The following is a 17,426-nucleotide window of genomic DNA, read 5'->3' as shown; positions in this document are numbered from 1 at the left end:
CTGTGGGCCCTTTGCAGCACGAGGTGCAGCACAGCTGTCTGAGCACAGGTCGGCTGCCCACCCCTGTGCTTGCTGCTCAGGGTGGCTGTGAGGGGCTGGGTGGGGAGCAGCTCTCACTGGAGTGCCCCGATGAGGGCAGACAGCATCCCAGAGTCACAGTCAGAGAGTTATGGTTGCAGAGGTGTTTATGGTGGAAAGGCATTTCTGTCATCTTAGGATACCAGACAAGAGTTTCTTAGGTGCAGGTTTGTCATCTTTCCCAAAGCAGGAATTTTCTGTTACTCTGCAGTTGAAACGTGACTGAGGCTGCCTCTGGCAGTGTATCTGTGGGGCTTTTTTTGTTTTCCCTGCTAGAATGCTCCCTTCCCAGTGGGAGGGTATTTGACTTCCTTCAGTCTCCGTTTTTGCCTAGTTGGCAATTGGAACTCCCCTGATAATGGTCCTGCTAAAATGCCACAGTCTCATGATGCTTGGGAAGCAAGGCTAAAAATCTGTGAAATTCCACAGGCTTGGAGAGAAAAATCTAAGCATAACGTGCCAGCAGCTTTTGCAGATTTATCTTGGCCCAGCAGTTACCCAGTATGTTAACAGCAAAACCCATGGAACAGTTACTTGGAAAATCAATTACACAGTATGTGAAGCACCTCAACAATGTTCTGCAGAGAAGTAGCACGACGCTGTGTAATCTACCGCAGTAGGCAATGCAGGTTTCCATTTGTCCTGAATGTCTTGGGCTCCAGGTTGTATGCTAGCAATGGCAACAGGGATGTTGGCTTACTAGAACAGTTTGTGTGTTTTTCCAAGCATCTGATACACACTGTGCTTCTTCAAACGCAGTGGGAGGAGAATGTGCAACTCTGCAAAAGAAAAAAAAACTGGGTTTTGTTTGGCTCCCAAATTGCTGTCAGCTGCAGAGTTCAGTTTTTCCCATCTGACACTTCACTGTTTGTTTTTCATTCTCCTTGGATAGAAGACTAACTTGAGTTCTATTATGTCCCTGTCGTGTCTAGGCCATCACCTCATTGTTGTAAAGCAGAGGATTAATGATAGAGTTGGATGTGCAGTGGCTCTGGATTACTCCTCTGTTCTGGTGCATTTCCGATCTGCAGTAGTATGTTTTTTCAGAACCCCCTGGAGCTGAGTTGGAGGTTTCACATGCAGCTTACTGTGTGCAGACAGCACAAATCTCAGGCTCTCATTCTCACTTGCAGCTCATTCTGGGATCTCACATGTGCTGAGGTCATTCCATCTCAGGAGAGGGGCAGGTTTCATATCTGGGGCTGTCACATCTGATCACAGTTGATGTCACAGTCCTTTGGCAAGGAGGACGAGTGGCAGCTCCTGCTGATGGGCCCGAGCCTCCCTGCGGTATCCACTGGAGGGCAGCGCAGGCTGCTCCAATTCCCCGCACTGGAGTGATGCTGCCAGCTGCCTCCTGACTTTCATCCCACATTTTGCAGTGCTAGATTTCTACTTTTTATTTTCTTAGCCTGCTGATTATTTGGGTTAGACGTTCAGAGTAAGAATCTAGAGGAGTTCACGTTGGTTGTTCCAGCCTGGCCATAAAATGTAGCAGGACTATGAACTGTCTGATCCAGCGAGGCTGGTTATGGATAAACCACAAGTAGGGCCGCAGTGGCTATGTAGAAGGAAAGAAATACAAAGCTGGGTTTTGATTATTAAGGGCCCCGGCTAAAGGGTATAAAAACATCTTCAGACTGTAGCAAGCTGTGTCTGTGTGCTTTGTTGTAAGTTGTTAGGTCTGTCTGCAGGTTGCTTCAGCCATGGAGAAGTGGAAGACGGCAATCCGTGAGGCCCAGACCTTCTCCCGTATGCACGTGCTGCTCGGGATGCTGGATGCCTGTATCAAGTGGGATATGTCAGCAGAGAACGCCCGGTGCAAAGTGTGTCGCAAGAAAGGTACGCACTCCTGCCCGCGCCTGCCTGACAGTCGCATGCTGTCACCTCTCCGTGCCCTGCTTAGGCAACGTGCCCCTCTTGCTGTCACTCTGCCTTTGGCTGTATTTTGAGTTCTGACCGTCAGGATTTACGCGCTCAGAAGCATTGATCTCACGGAAGCGTTTGACCCTGACTCCAATAAACCATTCTGATGAAACTGGTGCGGAGTGTTGCAGAACGCTGCAGTGCTGCTGTACCCTGGATATTCGGGGTACTTGGACACAGATTGTCTGCAGATCCTGCTGCAGGAGCATTTGTGCCACTGTCTCAGTTTCATTTATGAGCTGGAATGGTCTGTGGGTCTCTGAGCCTTGTCAGTTGTTCCCATCTCCTGCAGAAGGAACAAGCAAGAAGAGGCTGGGAAGGTTAATGCACCCTGTAACTGAATAGGAGAGAGCAGTGGGATGATGCTAGTTTGGGGCTAGAGTGGGAGTGGAACTGCCTGCTGAGCTGGAAGGAGCAAGCTCTTGTTTCTTTTGTGAGAGCAGAGAAATGAAGCTGTTTGCCTTTGGTCACTGCTCTGGTAAGGCTGGGGAGTACCCAAATAGGTGACAGGAGGGACTGTATGAAGGAGGGCTTGAGAATCCTGCAGGTGGAAGGGGAAATTAGACAGTGTTACCAGTCATTGAGTACTAGTACTAGCAGAGCAAAAATTGTTCTGCCATAACCTCTCCTTTTGGATGGAAGCCTGGAGGAGAGAGCTTGGTAGCACATTCTGCCACATCATGTGCTTTTTGTCTCCTTTTCTATTTGTTGAAACACTAGCGGGAAATGAGGGCAGACAGATCTGAGGGAAAACGGAGCTGCTTTTGCTTACCAAAAGGCTGCGTTGTCCACTTCTGTAAAGAAATGAGCTGAACCGGTGCAACATCCTCCACTGTGGAGCCTCCAAACTAATATGTAAACTGTAAAAATATATAAATTGTAGGCAGATGTAGGAGAGGGATCACCTGAGACTAACAGATTATGGTTTAACAGAACTCAAGAACTGGGATGCTAGGGACATGCTGGCAAGCTCTCCACACTTCTTTTCAGTAAATGAAGTAGCTGGCTCAGGACTGCGTCTGTGTTATCTGTCATCACTGAGAAGCATGGAGAGACTAGTTCTGCTGCATGCCCTTTTTTTTCCTATGGGCTTGCTACCTTAAGTAGAAAGAAAAACACTGTGCTTCATGTTGAGGCTAGAATTGCTATGGTTATGTTCCTAGCCTCTTACTAGGCTCATGGGCATGCTAGGCTCTCTGCAGCATGCTTCTTTCCTCCTGGTCAGTTTGGCATCTACTCTGGGTGAAATGTATTTGGCGGCTTTCTACCCTTGTCTCAAATGAAATCTTTGCAGAGCAATGGACTTTGCTTTGTCTTTTCTTCAAATACTGCTTGTTTCCACTGCAGTGGAAACTGAGAAGGAAGGGTGCCCGCTATCAGAGGGCACTTTGCATCTTCCTCTCACTGCATTCTGACCTCCAGCCACGTGGCAGCTTCTGCGTCGCGGGTTGTGCAGGGCTGTGGTGCTCAGTTACAAGTAGGTTGCGCTCTCCTAGGTGAGGATGACAAGCTGATCCTGTGTGACGAGTGCAACAAAGCCTTCCACCTGTTCTGCCTGAGACCAGCACTCTATGAGATACCAGATGGAGAATGGCAGTGCCCAGCTTGTCAGCCCTCCACTGCCAGGCGCAGCTCCCGGGGCAGGTGAGTGGCACTCCTTTCCTTTGAGTTGTCACTGGTGCAGATTTTTAGCCATGTTTTCACAAGAGGATCAAAACAGCCTTAAACAAAGACCCTTGGAAAGGACCAAAATAGCCAGGTTGACTCAGTGTCTCTGAGTTTCTTTAAGTTCAGCACACTTGTGTGGTGACCCATGACATTTAATAAATAGTTTCAGTGTGGCAGTGAAAACGTACACAAAGCATCAACCAAAATTTATGCACTAGGGACTGTCTTGTTCACCTGAGCAACTAGTTGGGTTCCTTTTTCATGGCATTGTAGTGGGTAGCACTGCAACTCTAATGCCCTGGGCTAAGTTATTCTTGTGGCCTCATCTAATTAAAGCAGACACTACTCCAGGCTGCAGCTCAGCCCCTGTGTGCTACTAAAAATCAGATAATTAAATGCCACCTTGGCACTTCTTTTGGCCTGATGAACATCAGCACTTTTGTGAGGTAGGATCCATTATAGATTGTGAAGATGATATGATTTGAGGAGGAATCAAAGTTGATGTGTGCAGCAGAATTGAGTAGCTGTTTCCTGACAGCAAGGGGCTGAACTGCTTTGTGAATTGCTGTAGGCTGGAAGTTAAATGTTTGCAAAATGTATTTTTCTGCCTATATTGTAAGCTAATTGCAATGCTGCATCTCCCTGCTTGTCAGCAAGGTGAGGCTATCAAATAGCACCTGATGCATAAGCAGTCAACAGATCCTTTCATCCAGAGTAGCAGCACAATAGGAGGCGTGCAAACTTGTAGTGTACAGGTGGTGCACAGCCTTAAAAGTATTACTTAACTCCCTGGGCACCATTTAAGGATTCATCAGGCTTGTTCCAGAATGACAGGGCTTTAATGCAGCTGTTCTAGCTTGTGATCGTAGTTGCTTTGATGTGGTGGAGTCACCTGCAAGCTGCTTGGCTGCTGGATGAGAGCCATCAGGTGGGGTAACACCTGTCTTGTTACCTGCTTTCTGCTCTTGTCTTCCTAGCTCAGGCAGGGGAAAAAATGCTGGCCTGTAAAGACTTATGCCCTGCTCTACTGTGGGAGCTAATTCTTACTCCATTTACTGCTCAAGCTCCCTTGTCTCCAGAGGACCGAGACTCCCACAATAGCTTTGCCTTTGTCCCCATCTGCCTATGTGTGCTGCTTTGTTTTCCTGTGTTTATTATGGCTAGAATGCTTTAACAGACACATGCAGAAAGTTAGAACTGTCCTGGGCAGGGTCTTTGTGGCTTTGATGCCAGCACGTAAGAAGTCTGAACTGATGATTTGCTCAGTAATACGTGAAGTTTAGCTGTGAATAACACTAAACAAGGTCTGTTTCCTGTAGTGACAGGGGAAAGCAATAACGGGGAAATACTCCAGCAGGAGCCGAAGGGGAAAAAAACAGCCCAAAGTAAAACCATTGTGAAACTCCTCAAGCGAGGCTTGCAAACCAGGGTAAAACAGCAGCACTTGTTCACAGAGGGGAGAATTGTGCAGCAGTCTCATTGTCAAAATCTATTATCACATGGTTATCTAGAACAGGAGTGGGGGAAAAGGGAGAAAAGACACAGATTCAGCTGTTGGGGTGTTCCAGCTGTAGTCCGAGAAGTGTTCTTTTAGCTGTAGCTACAACTTGGTCCTCTGCAAATACACTGGATCACTTCAGTTTGAGTCGGGATGTTTATTTTACACACTGAGGTGGTCAAGTCTGTGTGTGAGCAAACAGTACGGGGGGCCCAGGGCTCCTCATTCCCAGGTCCTGGTACAACACATGTGTTTACCTGCCGTGCTCTAGGAACTACACAGAGGATTCTGCTGAAGATGAAGGTGAAGAAGGTGAGGAAGCTTCTGATGAGCAAGATGCTGAGGAAGAAGAAGAGGAAGAAGAAGATTATGAAGTCGCTGGATTGAAACGTAAGGCTTTGACCATGCAGGAAATTAACAGAGAATATTAAGACTATGACTTCAGTGTTCAAAGAATTGATCCAATTTTAGACTTGTGCTTTCACATGAAACAGGTTCTTACTAGGAAATAGGGAATTGCACAAGGGAAGTCTGTGATTGTGTTTTCCCTGGGGAGCTGGAGTGAACTCCCTTCCCTTTGTGACAAAGATAGCGCTTCTGTGAACTGTTGTTCTCCTGGGAACACTGCAGACACCCGTTCAGCATCAGCAGAAGCTGCAGCAGGGAAGGTCTAGGGAACAGCATTACCTGTAATTGGTACTGGCAGTCTGTGCCTGCAGTGCGTCTTGGAAAACTGGAGCTTTGGCCACAACACTCTACTGCTCTTGCTTTCTCCCTTCCTAGCACAAGCTCGTAGCACCTTACATGCAGGATTTCTAGTGGAAAGGGGCCATTTTTAAGTAGTCAGACCAGGACCTCATCTGTTGGTTCCCGTGGGAAGGCACAGTAGTCAAAGTGCAGCAGGGCCTGGGCAGCCAGCACCTGTTGGTTGCATAGAGACCACTCAGGATACACAGCTGACTCACTCCTGAGCAGAGTGAAATAACATTTTCTAGACTCATCAGTGACTACTTGCCTACCCCAGCGTGCAGTGCAATTTCTGGTATGCATGTTGACTTTGTTTTTAAGGGAGTTTGACTCTGTCTTGTTTGGGCAACTTGGTGCAATGAGCAGCTCACTCTCAGAACAGCACACAGCCAGCTTTTGCTTTCTGTCAAAATGTCCTTGACTGACATAAAATTAGCTTCAGCCTGTCCTAACCAGGGCAGATGGTGAAATTCAGAGACCAGGACCCCAAGGATTATCCTGTATTCTTTCAGGGGTTTCCATCCGGGTCTATCAGTCTCGATTCGCCTGCTTTATTCTGGTTTCAGGGGTGTTCACTGATACCCTGGCTATGCGTGCTGCTTGTTGTTCTGTGGTGTATCCATGTCCACACTTGGAGTATGTTCAGCCGATGTTGCGCAGCCAAGTCAGGAGCAAAGCCAAGGTTTCCAAACAATAGCATAAGGGTTACAGTCACTAAAAATAAAGCACTAAATGCAACCCCGTGGTTTTAAAGAGCATTAACGTGGAAAGGTCACTGTGGAAAACTTTTGTTTTAATAGAGAAGTCCCATTAATCCTCATGGCGTTTATCCTGAGGGATATAACCTAGAATGTTGGATTGTCAGACATCTAACACATGCCTCACGCTTGACACACAAGCAGGAGTGACAGCAGGCAGGCGGCCCGCTGCCCTGACACGCGCTGCTCCCGCAGGGGGGCTGGGAGGGATGATTTATTGGGCAGGGCTGGATTAGAGGCTGCAGATGGAGCGCTGCAGCACGCTGGATGCAGCTTGCTCAGACCCTTCTGACCAGATGGAAGGAGCTTGGCTGGGGAGGAAGACCTACACGTTCCCTTGGTACAGAGAGAAACTTAAGGCGAGGGCCTTCAACGCCGTGCTTGTCTCCATGGGTGCAGCGCTCTGACAGGCAGACTCGCACACAGAGCGCTTCTGTGGGACGCAACGCAGCAGCTCCTGTCTTGGGGAATAAAATCCCATTGTTTCCCACTCGCAGCTCCACGCTGCAGTAACACGACACTCCCTCTGCACGCAGTTCACTTTTCAGGGGGGCTTAGCAACTGGCTTACCCTCTGTGTGGGCCACTTGTAAGCGCTTGGCAGAGCACCCTGAGGGGCAGTGGGAACCCGAAGGAGGTCTGCAGGTTCCTGCACCCGATGCTTTCTGAAAGGATGTTGCAGTCACGTTTAAAACAAATGTCTGTCCCTCACCATCCTTCAAGTCTGGATACAGCAGGGTTTCAGCGCTTCATTCTGCAGGTCTTTACTGCAACGCTCAGACAGAAGGCAAAGCTTTGGGGCAGAGCAGCTGAAAGCCTCCAGATGTCCTGCAGAAGCTGGGGTCTGCTGGAAGCTGGCATGCATGACCACCCTTAGAAAGCTGCTGCCAGACAGCAGTGGCCTTTTTTTGGATGTGGGCTGTTACCAGCATAGCTCATCTGGAGAGGGTATAGAGCACAGCTGACAGGGGCGTGTGCTGAGTGAGGATGGTGACAGAAAGCCGGGTCACCGCCATCATCCCTGCGTTCGCTGTGCTGTGAGTGAGGCTGCCTGGCGCTGCCGCTGTGCAAAGGGCTTGTGATCTCTGCTTCCAGGTTAACCCATTCCTCTAAGCCACTGGCTTATGTGTTTCAGTGAGACCCAGAAAGGCCGCCCGCGGCAAGCAGAGCACAGCCATGTACTCCTCGAGGCAGGGAAGGCACCAAAGGAAGAAGCAGTCACTGCACCCTGCCAGGGGACCCCGGCAGCGGGCTGCACCTGTCAACAGCGCAGACATTGATGAGCTGGTAAGAGCCAAATTGCTCCCCGGGGGCTGCTCACATCATGAGTTATAAACGAAACAGGTGTCACACTTCCTCCCCTCCCCTTCCCAAAGAAATGCCCTGAATTGTACTGTGAAACCTGTGCTGGGCTGCGGGTGGGTTAACAAAGGAGGCATATCCTTAAGGGCCCGGTGCACATGGAGCAGAGATATGCCAGGCATCTTTCCCCAGCCGCTTTCACACATTGTCCCCCTTGATTAGCAGGCAGCCTGCAGCTTGTTAAAGGGTTTTAAATAGCATCCATATGTCTCTGCAGAGAGGTGGGGGGATCGAGGAGGTCCTGGATGGTCAGAGAATGCCAGCAATGTAGGACCCTCACTCCCTAGCCTTGGCCATTTTCTGACAGTTGTTGTGCGTATGGTCACTCTCCAACCTCCAGGACATAATTCAGCTGGCTTAGGTTTCACTTGACATTTAAAGAATAAAACCTTCTGTTCCTGAACAGAGCAATCTTGTGCGTGCGTGCTGTGCTGGTTGTCCTGGGGAGGGCCACACTGCAGCACATACGTGAGGATACCAGAGCTGCGCGGGCTGCGTCACAGCTCCTGCTCCATCTGCCATCTGTCTGCTGAGCAGCAGTGGTGGTGCTGCCTGTGTACCCTGCCACTCTTCTTGAGTGGTTCGATCATGTCTTCAAGCTTCTTGTGCTGATCATGAGTGGGCTGGCTGCCGGATCTGCAGCATCCTTCAGTCTGGTCCATGTTACAGAGTGGAGGACAACCAAACCAGCAAGCTCATCACGGGCTCCCCCTGTGAGCATAGTGAGCACAGTGAAATACTCAGGTGGGGAAAAATGTTAGGGAGCAGCTGGGTCAGGAGCTCTGAAAAACTGCCCAGGGCTCTTCCATGAACTGTTTGTCCTGTGAAGAGATGAAAGCTGTTCAGGAACGTCTCCATGTGTTTTGGAGCCTTCCCATCACAGACATACCTCAAGCAGTGCAATGCCTTGTGAGCCGTGTGGCAGAGCCGAGGAGATCTCCCTGTGCTGACCTACAGCTCTGCAGGCAAACGACTGACCTTGTGTCACTCCTGTGTACAGGACAGCAATCCGGAGGCATCAGCTGCTCTCTGGTATTTAAGATGGCAGAGTAGGCTCTACGATGGGCCTGTCAGTACAGCAACACAAGTGCTGTCCCCCTCTGCCTCTCACATGCTGTCCGCCAGGGGCTCATAGAGGGAATTTACACTCTGCATTTGCTGTCTGTATTCTTTGGCTGCTTGCTTTGACCATGTTGTCTTTGAACCTATCTTGAAAAAGCTTGCTGCCCCCAGTGAGAAGAGAGGCTGCTTGTGATCTATTCCCATCAGAGCTTCTGTATGGGGCTCCCATTTTGTAACTCAGGCCCCCACCACATGTCTTGGCTGTTGCTATCAAAGGTCCCACAGCAGAGCACTTTCGATTATTGTGGAAGATGGCTACATTTGAAAGACCAGAAGTTTTTTCCTGCAGTACTTCTGTATATTCCCACACCATGAAGCGCTGGCTTGTGAGCAAAAGGATTGAAAAGAAAAGCTCTGCTAGGAACTAGCTGCTTCACCCTAGATATTGTTTGCTGAACGCTGAAGCTCATGGTGGTTCCCCTCCTTTTAACAGCATCCCTCCTTTGTGTGGGCAGGTCCTTCAAACAAGGAAGACGGCGCGTCGCCAGAGCCTCGAGCTGCAGAAGTGTGAGGAAATCCTCAGCAAGCTGATCAAGTACCGCTTCAGCTGGCCCTTCAGGTGAGGGGAGGCGGCCTCCTGCGTGCACACAGGACTGTGGGGCGCCATGCTGTGGTCCTGCTGGATCCACTGGCTGGTTGTGAATTGTGCATCCTGTGTTAGGTGTAGCAAGTGACACTTGGGGAGAAGTGCTCCATTAGAAGTTGCTCCAATAGAAATCACCGTGGTCTCAGTTCTCTGCTGGAATGGAGACCTGGGGTTCCTCTGGTGCAGGATAGCAATGCAATCGGTTGTGGGACAAGGGCAGGAGGCTGGGATCGGTTTTCAGCAGCCCCCGGGTTTGTGGGCAGTGGTGCACAGAGCCGTCGAGCCGCGCGCCGCTCCCTGCACCGCCCTCCTTCCTGTTATCAGTGCTGCGCCCGCTGCAGGGCTGACCTGTCTGCTGCTCTCGAGGCGTGTGGTTTGCGATGGCACTGTGGTGGGGTGTGCTGGGGCTGCTGCTCACGCTTGGCAGCTCTGCACTGTGCAGGGCCAGAGCTGCTCATTTCCTTCCTCTTTGTGGCTCTCCATTCATCAGGGAGCCAGTGACCACAGAAGACGCCGAAGATTACTGTGAGGTCATCAGCAACCCCATGGACTTCCAGACTATGCAGAGCAAGTGCTCTTGTGGCAATTACCGCTCGGTGCAGGAGTTTCTCTCTGACATGAAGCAGGTGTTCTCCAACGCCGAGCGCTACAACCAGAACGGGAGTCACGTACTGTCCTGCCTGGAGAAGACGGAACAGTGTTTGATCGACATGGTGCACAAGCACCTGCCTGGCCACACCTACGCACGCAGAAAACGCAAGAAGCTCTCTGCTGGTTGCCAGGGACTGGAGGAGCAGGAAGGAGACAGTGAGTCCGAGCCCCTCGAGCATTCCCGGGGCCGGAGAAGGAAGAAGTGAGGGATGGCGGGGGGGCGACGGGGACCAGGGGGAGAGCCAGAGCTGGAGCAGGCCTTCTGGTGCTGCTGGGCAGCAGGATGGGGTGTCTGGAGGGAGTAAAGAAGCAGCAGGGCACTTTGCTATTAATCCAGCCTTTCCTTTGGCCCATCTTAACTTTAATTTTTCTGCAGTTTCCTCAAATATTTTGTCATCCGTTGAGCGAGCAGAGATGACTTAACTGCTTCCTGCAAATTACACAGAGATGATACGTGTCTGTCCTTCCAGGAGGGGAAGGCGGGAGGGCAAAGGAAAGGCCTGGCCAAAGCCTGACTGGGCAGGGGAGCACGAAGCCTACTCCAGCTCCAGCCCTGCCGCTGCCTCGGGCTCTGCTGCCTGCACTGTGAGATCGGCCCCGAGCTGTGCAGGGAGGGATTGTGTTGCTCCACAGACAGACTGGGTGCGACCAGGCCAACGGGCTGCTAGTTCTTGTATGTATATATTTATATGGTGTTAATTTTGAGCCCCTGCTGCAGGGCCGCGTAGCGAGCAAGCACTTACGTTTATGGAGACACAGCTTTCACCAGCATCCTAACACAATTGGCTTCGAGGTGCTCTCGCTTTTCCCCCCTCTCTTCTTGGGGAGCGATCTCTGGAGTTGTTGTGCTCCAGAGGGGTCTTCCGAGCTCAGCTCTGTGCCGAGCTGGCAGAGTAGGCAGCAGGTTTCCCTGCTCACCTTGACCAGCACGCAGTCGTAGCCCTTTGGATGAACCGAGTGCCAGAAGCATACGGGAGAGCATGGTTTTCTGCACACCCCTGGGGAGCTCAAGGGCAAGGGGAGCAGCAGAAACATGTTACGTTTAACTTTTTAAATTAATTTTCTAGTAATTGAAAGTGGCTTGTTTCTAGCTGTGATCTTGTATAAAGAACACCTGTAAGATACCGTTGTCTTGCTTTGGCACATGTACAGTTTATATCAAATGGTGTTTGCTGTATATTTTCCCCCTCTGAAAACTCATTTTCCTATCAGTAGCTGGGGACGCACCAGGGCACTCGTGAGGGTCCCCAGTCCCTCTCCAGCCGTGCTCTCATCTCCTGCAGTCACACCTCCCTTAGCTCACCTCCCTCGCGCCCCCGGTGCCTCAGGCTGCCCCGCGCTGGCCGTGTCCCAGCAGTGGGTTCTGCCATTCGGCACACCGGCTTTTCTCTAAGAAAAGAGTGTTCTTTAATCACCTCTCCATCATGACAGATTTTGATCATACAATCAGGGCTTGAACTTTTTATTATGGAGTTCTGCAGTTTGGAACAAACTAGCCACAGGGCTGCTCTGTCCCAGCTTTGTGACACGGAAAAACGTAAGCAGCAGTTGCAGCTCCTGTGATTTGAGAATAAAAGGATCCTCGGTGACAAGTTGCAGCCTAGTTTTGTGGAGTTTTTGGTTTGTTGTTTTGTTAACAGGTATTTGTTTCAGTTCTGACTGCTGAAGGCTGCAGCCACAAGACACATTTCCAGCCACCTCCCCCCACCCCAGCCTCAGCTCCTGCCCCACGGAGTAGCACTGACGTTTGTATCTCGCACGTCCCCATCAGAGGCCATGTTTTGTCCTGTTAATAGAGAACATTTTCTGCAGGTCCTACGCAGTGAAACCTTTGGAACCGTACGTTTTTTAAAAATAAATGTCATTTGTGGGGGGAGGGGGGTTTCTCCTAAGGGCTGTACTTGTAATAAGTTGGAAAATGAAAAATAAACATTATGTACTTGTGTTTGTAAAGCCGGCTCGCAGCGCGTCCTTTGTGGTATCCTCTGCTCCTGCAGCACGGTGGCCTCGCGCCTGCTGGAGCTCCCACCAAGAGGCCCAGAGGAGCACTGAGCTGCGTCAGGCCAGCTCACAGCTCTGCACTTCTGGGCCAAACGCTGCTCAGGTTGGGTGGCAGCGGCCCCTGGCCGTGCCTCTGCTCCAGGCGGTGGAAATGGCTGGGGCCACGTTCACGCAAAGCTGGTGCGAAGCTGCGCTGACAGCAGGTTAATGTGCAGCATGGAGCTGTGTGCCCTGCACTGGCATTTTGCAACCATGGCTGTCTTTGCTGCAGTCCTGAGATGGCCAAGGCCTGTTCTGTGTGTCTGACCAAACAGCCATCAGATCCCTTACCAGCAGGGCTGGGATGCTGCTCTGCTGAGCTTCAGAAGCAGGGGAAGGAGCTGGTGCTGATGTACGCCCAGCAGCTCTCAAGTGAGGGTGTTTGCCAGAGTTTTCCTGCACTTGTCCCAGTGCCACAGGAACAAGAGGGTGGTGCTTTCCTGGGTAGCGCTGTCACGCTGCAGCACCGAGCGCAGCCCCCCGAGCTGCGGTGGGGTCTGGCAGTTGGGCAGAGTGAGGCTGAGGAGCCCCGCTGGGTCTGGGCGCTTCAATGTTACAGGCAGCGGATAAACGTTGTTTGCATAGAGAAACCTCACGGCCGTGCCGCAAGCAGGGGTTCACTGCTGGGTGTGCAACAGGACCCGGGCAAACCGGAGCGTGATCCAGGCTGGGATGTTTCCAGGCCTCGGCGTGGAGTCCTCACATCAGCATCTGCTGCGAGACCTTTTCCAAGCCCTGCTTTTTATAGCAGCCCTGCATGGCATTACCGCCCCGTGAGACCCTATTAATAGCCGTCACTCAGCCAGTGGGCGGCCGTGGCACCCGCTGCACCCACTGCAACGCTGGGCTGGGCCTGGGACACAACAGGGCTGAGCCACGGTGGCCAGCGGGACCGCACCGAGCTCCTGGGGCTGCGGAGGAGCCGCCCGGGCCGCCGGGGCTGATAGCGGGCAGTGGACAGGCGCTGGTCAGGCGCCGGCGGCCCCGTGCTGCTGATAGTTGGGGCCCGGCGGGACGAGCTTATCTGGGCGAGTGCCTGAGAGGCAGCGAGGCTTGGCAAGAGGCAGGGTGCTCAAGGGCGGGCTGTCCCAACGGGCTCCGAGAGCCACGCGGGAGCTGGACGACCGCAGGGATGCAAGCAGGACACAGAGCTGCCCCCAGCCATCACTGCCGTGTGTCTGTGCTCGGGCCCACAGAGCAGCGCGATCTGGGGCTCAGTGTAGCTCAGGGCTCAGCCCCAAAGAGGCTTCGAGTGCAGAGTGCCGGGGCCTGGGTCACCGGCCCTGGCCCAGGTGAGTGGCTCCTGCCCAGCCCGCCTTGCACCGGACTTTGGAGTCTATCCCTGAGCCAATATTGACTCTCCCAACCCCGGTCTCGGCCCCGTTATCTGCCCACACCGCCCCTCCATGGCAGCTGGGAGGCCGCAACCCCTTGGCCCAGCAACGGGGCACCAGGCAGAGATCCCTGCCCAGGGATGGGGCTGACCGCTGGAGCGCCCAGTACCATTGCATAGTGCCCCCGCAGCGACTCACTGGGCACCAACGGCCGCCGTGATGCCACAGAGCTCCTGCACAGCGCTGCATGCCCACTGCTGCCCCTCCATGTTGCTGCTGCTCCGCTCTGTGCGCTGCCGCCAGCGCTGCTCCCGGGGGAGCAGAGGGTTTCTCAGATCCATCGCTCAACTTCTCCCCACGTCCCAACACCCCCAGGGGCGGTGGAGAGCGGATTAAAGGCGCTTCCCAACATCAATCGCGGCGGCGATGTGCACACAAAGCCTCGCTCAGCGCTGCGGTGCAGCACTGAAGGGCTGCGTCCCATCCCAGCTGCGGGCAGGGCTGGGCTCACAGCCCAACTGTGGGCCTCCACTGTTGCCCCTTCGTGGCCGCGTGATGCTGCAGTGCCCCCAGCACAGCCTGTGCGACTTCTCCAGCCCCATGGCAAATGTCTGCTGGGCACCAACAAGCTGGGAGCAACCTGGGCAGCACGGGGTGCTCGGTGCGGATGTTCACCGTGGCGCCAGCCCGGCCTGCCGGCAGCAGCTGGGGCTGGGGGCACACAGAGGACACGGCCCCTACAGGACACACCTTGAGCCTGCAGCTCTTACTAGGGCTCTGGGCCACCAGGACTGGTGCCAAGGAATGGTGGGCACCAACCTGTGTGTGCCAAGGCAGCTGCACACAGATGATGAGGGACAAGCAGGCCGCGTGCTGCTCACTAGCTAGAAATGAGAGGACAGAGACTTCCATCCCATCCCGCAACCCCTGCCCACTGCAGGGCTGGGCCCATGGGCTGGCACTGGGAGCCCATAGGCTGTAGCCAGGCACAGGCACCCCACAGCCACAGCTCTCCCTGGCTCCCTGGGCAGCTCCACCAGAGCCGCACAGCTCCTGCCCCGGCCCGGCAGCACCAGCTGAGGGTTGAGTTTCCCCTGGGACAATGGGGAAGGCAAGATGGGATTGTAACCGGAGCAGGGGATAAATAAAGCTGCCCAGAAGTTTCCATGACCCGCACCTCAAGCTGCTGCTTGGCACACCGAGGCCAAACCCTGTCCCCCAGCCCAGCACTGGGCTCCCGGCCCCGCACTGCACCAAGACTGCGATGGCACAGCAGCCCCACAGCTCCAACCAACACCACTCAGCATCGAGCACTGAGCGGAAAACATTATTCACTACATGAGGATCTGTGCTGGTGGATCAGTTGGGATGCAGCACTGGGGTTAGGGCTGTCCTGACTCCTCTGGGCGCTGCTCCCCATCGCCCAGCCAGGTCAGCCCTGCATGCTGCCTGCACCACAGCACTGGTGAGCTCTGCACGGCCACCCTCAGCCCCTCTGTTCCTGCACACAGCACGAGGCTCGGTTGAAATAACACATCCAGGGTTTATTGTTTTTTCCATTCCTCGCAGCTAATGATTAAAAAAAAAAAAAAAAATCTAAAATAAATTACAGAATTAAATAAACACGAACTGGATTATTCCCCTTCCTGCCCCGGCCCCAGCCGCCCCCCCAAAGAAAGCGTTAGAACAGTCACTGGATTTGGCAACAGCAACAACGGAACGATCCCTAGGAAAAGCAGCGAGCTGCTTGGGCCGGGCACTGCAGTGGGCAGCCCAAACCCATGCGCCCCCCATTCCACCCCACAGCGGCCCCGGGGCTCAGCCCTTACCCACAGCACTCTCCCGGTGCCACGCGGAGCAGCAGCCCCACGCTAGACGTGTGTCGGGTTGTCCAGGTACGGGTCCGTCTTGGTCATGTGCAGCATGACGGTGGGTGCCTTGTAGTGGCAGTGCACCCCGCCGCAGCTCACCCCACTGCAGGGCTTGCCCCTCGTCCTCACGCCCAGCTTCCTGTTGCACAGGCTCTGCCAGGTCTGCAGCGTCTTGGAGCTCCACACCCACACCCCACTGGTGATGCCCACCACCAACGACATGAAAATCTTTAGCATAAAGACAGCCACGGTGGGCACCGAGGCCTCCAGCGAGCAGTTGGCCGCACGTCGGCCGGGCAGCGGTACGCAGCCGCGCTCCAGGGCACGGAGGTTCCAGTAATCCACGTTCAGGCGCTCGTAGAAGTAGCAGACGATGACGCAGGTGGCCGGGACGGTGTAGAGGATGGAGAAGACCCCAATCTTCACCATCAGCTTCTCCAGTTTCTCCGTGTTGGTGCCGCCCGTCTTCATGATCTTCCGGATGTGGAAGAGGGCGACGAAGCCGGTGAGGATGAAGGAGGTGCCCACCACCAGGTAGCAGGAGAGCGGGATGAGGACGAAGCCGGTCAGCGCGCTGACGTCCATGCTGCCCACATAGCACAGCCCCGTCAGCTCGTCCCCCGCCACCTTCCGCATGGTGAGGATCACGATGGTCTTCATGGCCGGGATGCCCCAGGCGGCCATGTGGAAATAGCTGCTGTGGGCCTCGATGGCCTCGTGCCCCCACTTCTTGCCGGCAGCCAGGAACCAGGTGAGGGTGAGCACGACCCACCAGAGCGAGCTGGCCATGCCGAAGTAGTAGAGGATGAGGAAGACGATGGTGCAGCCCGTGCTCTCCAGCCCCTCCTGGATGATGTAGAGCTCGCCGTTCTCCCGGTCACAGGCGATGTTCTCAGCCCCTGCCACCGAGCGGATGATGAAGGCCACTGAGTAGACGTTGTAGCACATGGAGAGGAAGATGATGGGTCTCTCGGGGTACTGGAAGCGGTGCGGGTCGAGCAGGAAGGTGAGCACAGTGAAGGCGGTGGAGACAAAGCAGAGGGTGGACCACACAGCCATCCAGACGAAGGCAAAGTCCTTGTCCTCACGGGACCAGTAGACGTCCACGCCGGGCGAGCAGCGGGGTGCGCAGGACAGGCTCTTCTCCACGTACTGGAACTTCTCGGGGTTGTCGCAGGCTCCCAGCCCGTTGGGGCCACGGCCCTCTGCAGAGCCTGGAGGCCACGGCCGGGGCGCGACCGGCAGCATGCCCTGGCCCTTGTGCGGCTCCGCGGCCGAAGCGTTCTCGGGGGCCTCCATGCAGAGGGCGTTGGGGTCGTTCTTGGTGGGCAGCCGGCCGCAGTCAAGCGACTCGGGCCAGCCGAAATTGAACTGCTCCATGATGGGGACGCACTTGTGGCGCGCCTGCTCGCACATGGGGCGGCAGGCGGGGATGCTGGCGCTCACCTGGTCGGTGCACATGGGCGCGTAGAGCGAGCAGAGGAAGAAGCGCAGGTGGACGTGGCAGCCGTACTCCACCAGCGGCGCGAACTCGTGCAGCTTCAGGGCGGCCTCGCGCTGGCTCTCGTGGCCCAGCAGGTTGGGCATGCGGGTCAGGTTGTACCCGATGCCGCGGCACATGGGGATGTCCACGGGCTGGCACCGCGCCGCCCGGCCCCGCGCCGCCTCCAGCGCGCCCAGCTCCAGCCCGCGGCCGGCGGCCGCCAACTGCCACAGCAGCGACAGCGCGAGCCGCAGCCGCAGCGCCGCCATGGCCCGACCCGCGGCTACAGCGCCGCCATGGCCC

At 54.4% G+C, this 17,426-nt stretch overlaps 2 protein-coding genes across 2 annotated transcripts in view; one reads left to right on the top strand and one right to left on the bottom strand.

Moving 5' to 3' along the window:
• Nucleotides 1–12,347, top strand: part of BAZ1B (bromodomain adjacent to zinc finger domain 1B) — a 52,078-nt gene extending 39,731 nt beyond the window's left edge. The window contains exons 14-19 of the mRNA XM_048966649.1: nucleotides 1,773–1,920; nucleotides 3,501–3,648; nucleotides 5,442–5,560; nucleotides 7,810–7,961; nucleotides 9,614–9,717; nucleotides 10,235–12,347. Coding sequence (XP_048822606.1) covers nucleotides 1,773–1,920; nucleotides 3,501–3,648; nucleotides 5,442–5,560; nucleotides 7,810–7,961; nucleotides 9,614–9,717; nucleotides 10,235–10,601 — 1,038 coding nt within the window. The 3' untranslated portion in view covers nucleotides 10,602–12,347. The remainder of the gene's footprint in view (nucleotides 1–1,772; nucleotides 1,921–3,500; nucleotides 3,649–5,441; nucleotides 5,561–7,809; nucleotides 7,962–9,613; nucleotides 9,718–10,234) is intronic.
• A 2,965-nt stretch (nucleotides 12,348–15,312) lies between these two features.
• On the bottom strand, nucleotides 15,313–17,426 carry FZD9 (frizzled class receptor 9). Its single transcript, XM_048966693.1, has one exon. The coding sequence runs from the start codon at nucleotides 17,390–17,392 to the stop codon at nucleotides 15,641–15,643; it is 1,752 nt and encodes a 583-aa protein (XP_048822650.1). The 5' UTR covers nucleotides 17,393–17,426; the 3' UTR covers nucleotides 15,313–15,640.

This window comes from Lagopus muta, chromosome 20, assembly GCF_023343835.1.
Source record: "Lagopus muta isolate bLagMut1 chromosome 20, bLagMut1 primary, whole genome shotgun sequence".
Classification (NCBI taxonomy): Eukaryota; Metazoa; Chordata; class Aves; order Galliformes; family Phasianidae; genus Lagopus; species Lagopus muta.
This window is presented reverse-complemented; position numbering and strand designations above follow the sequence as displayed.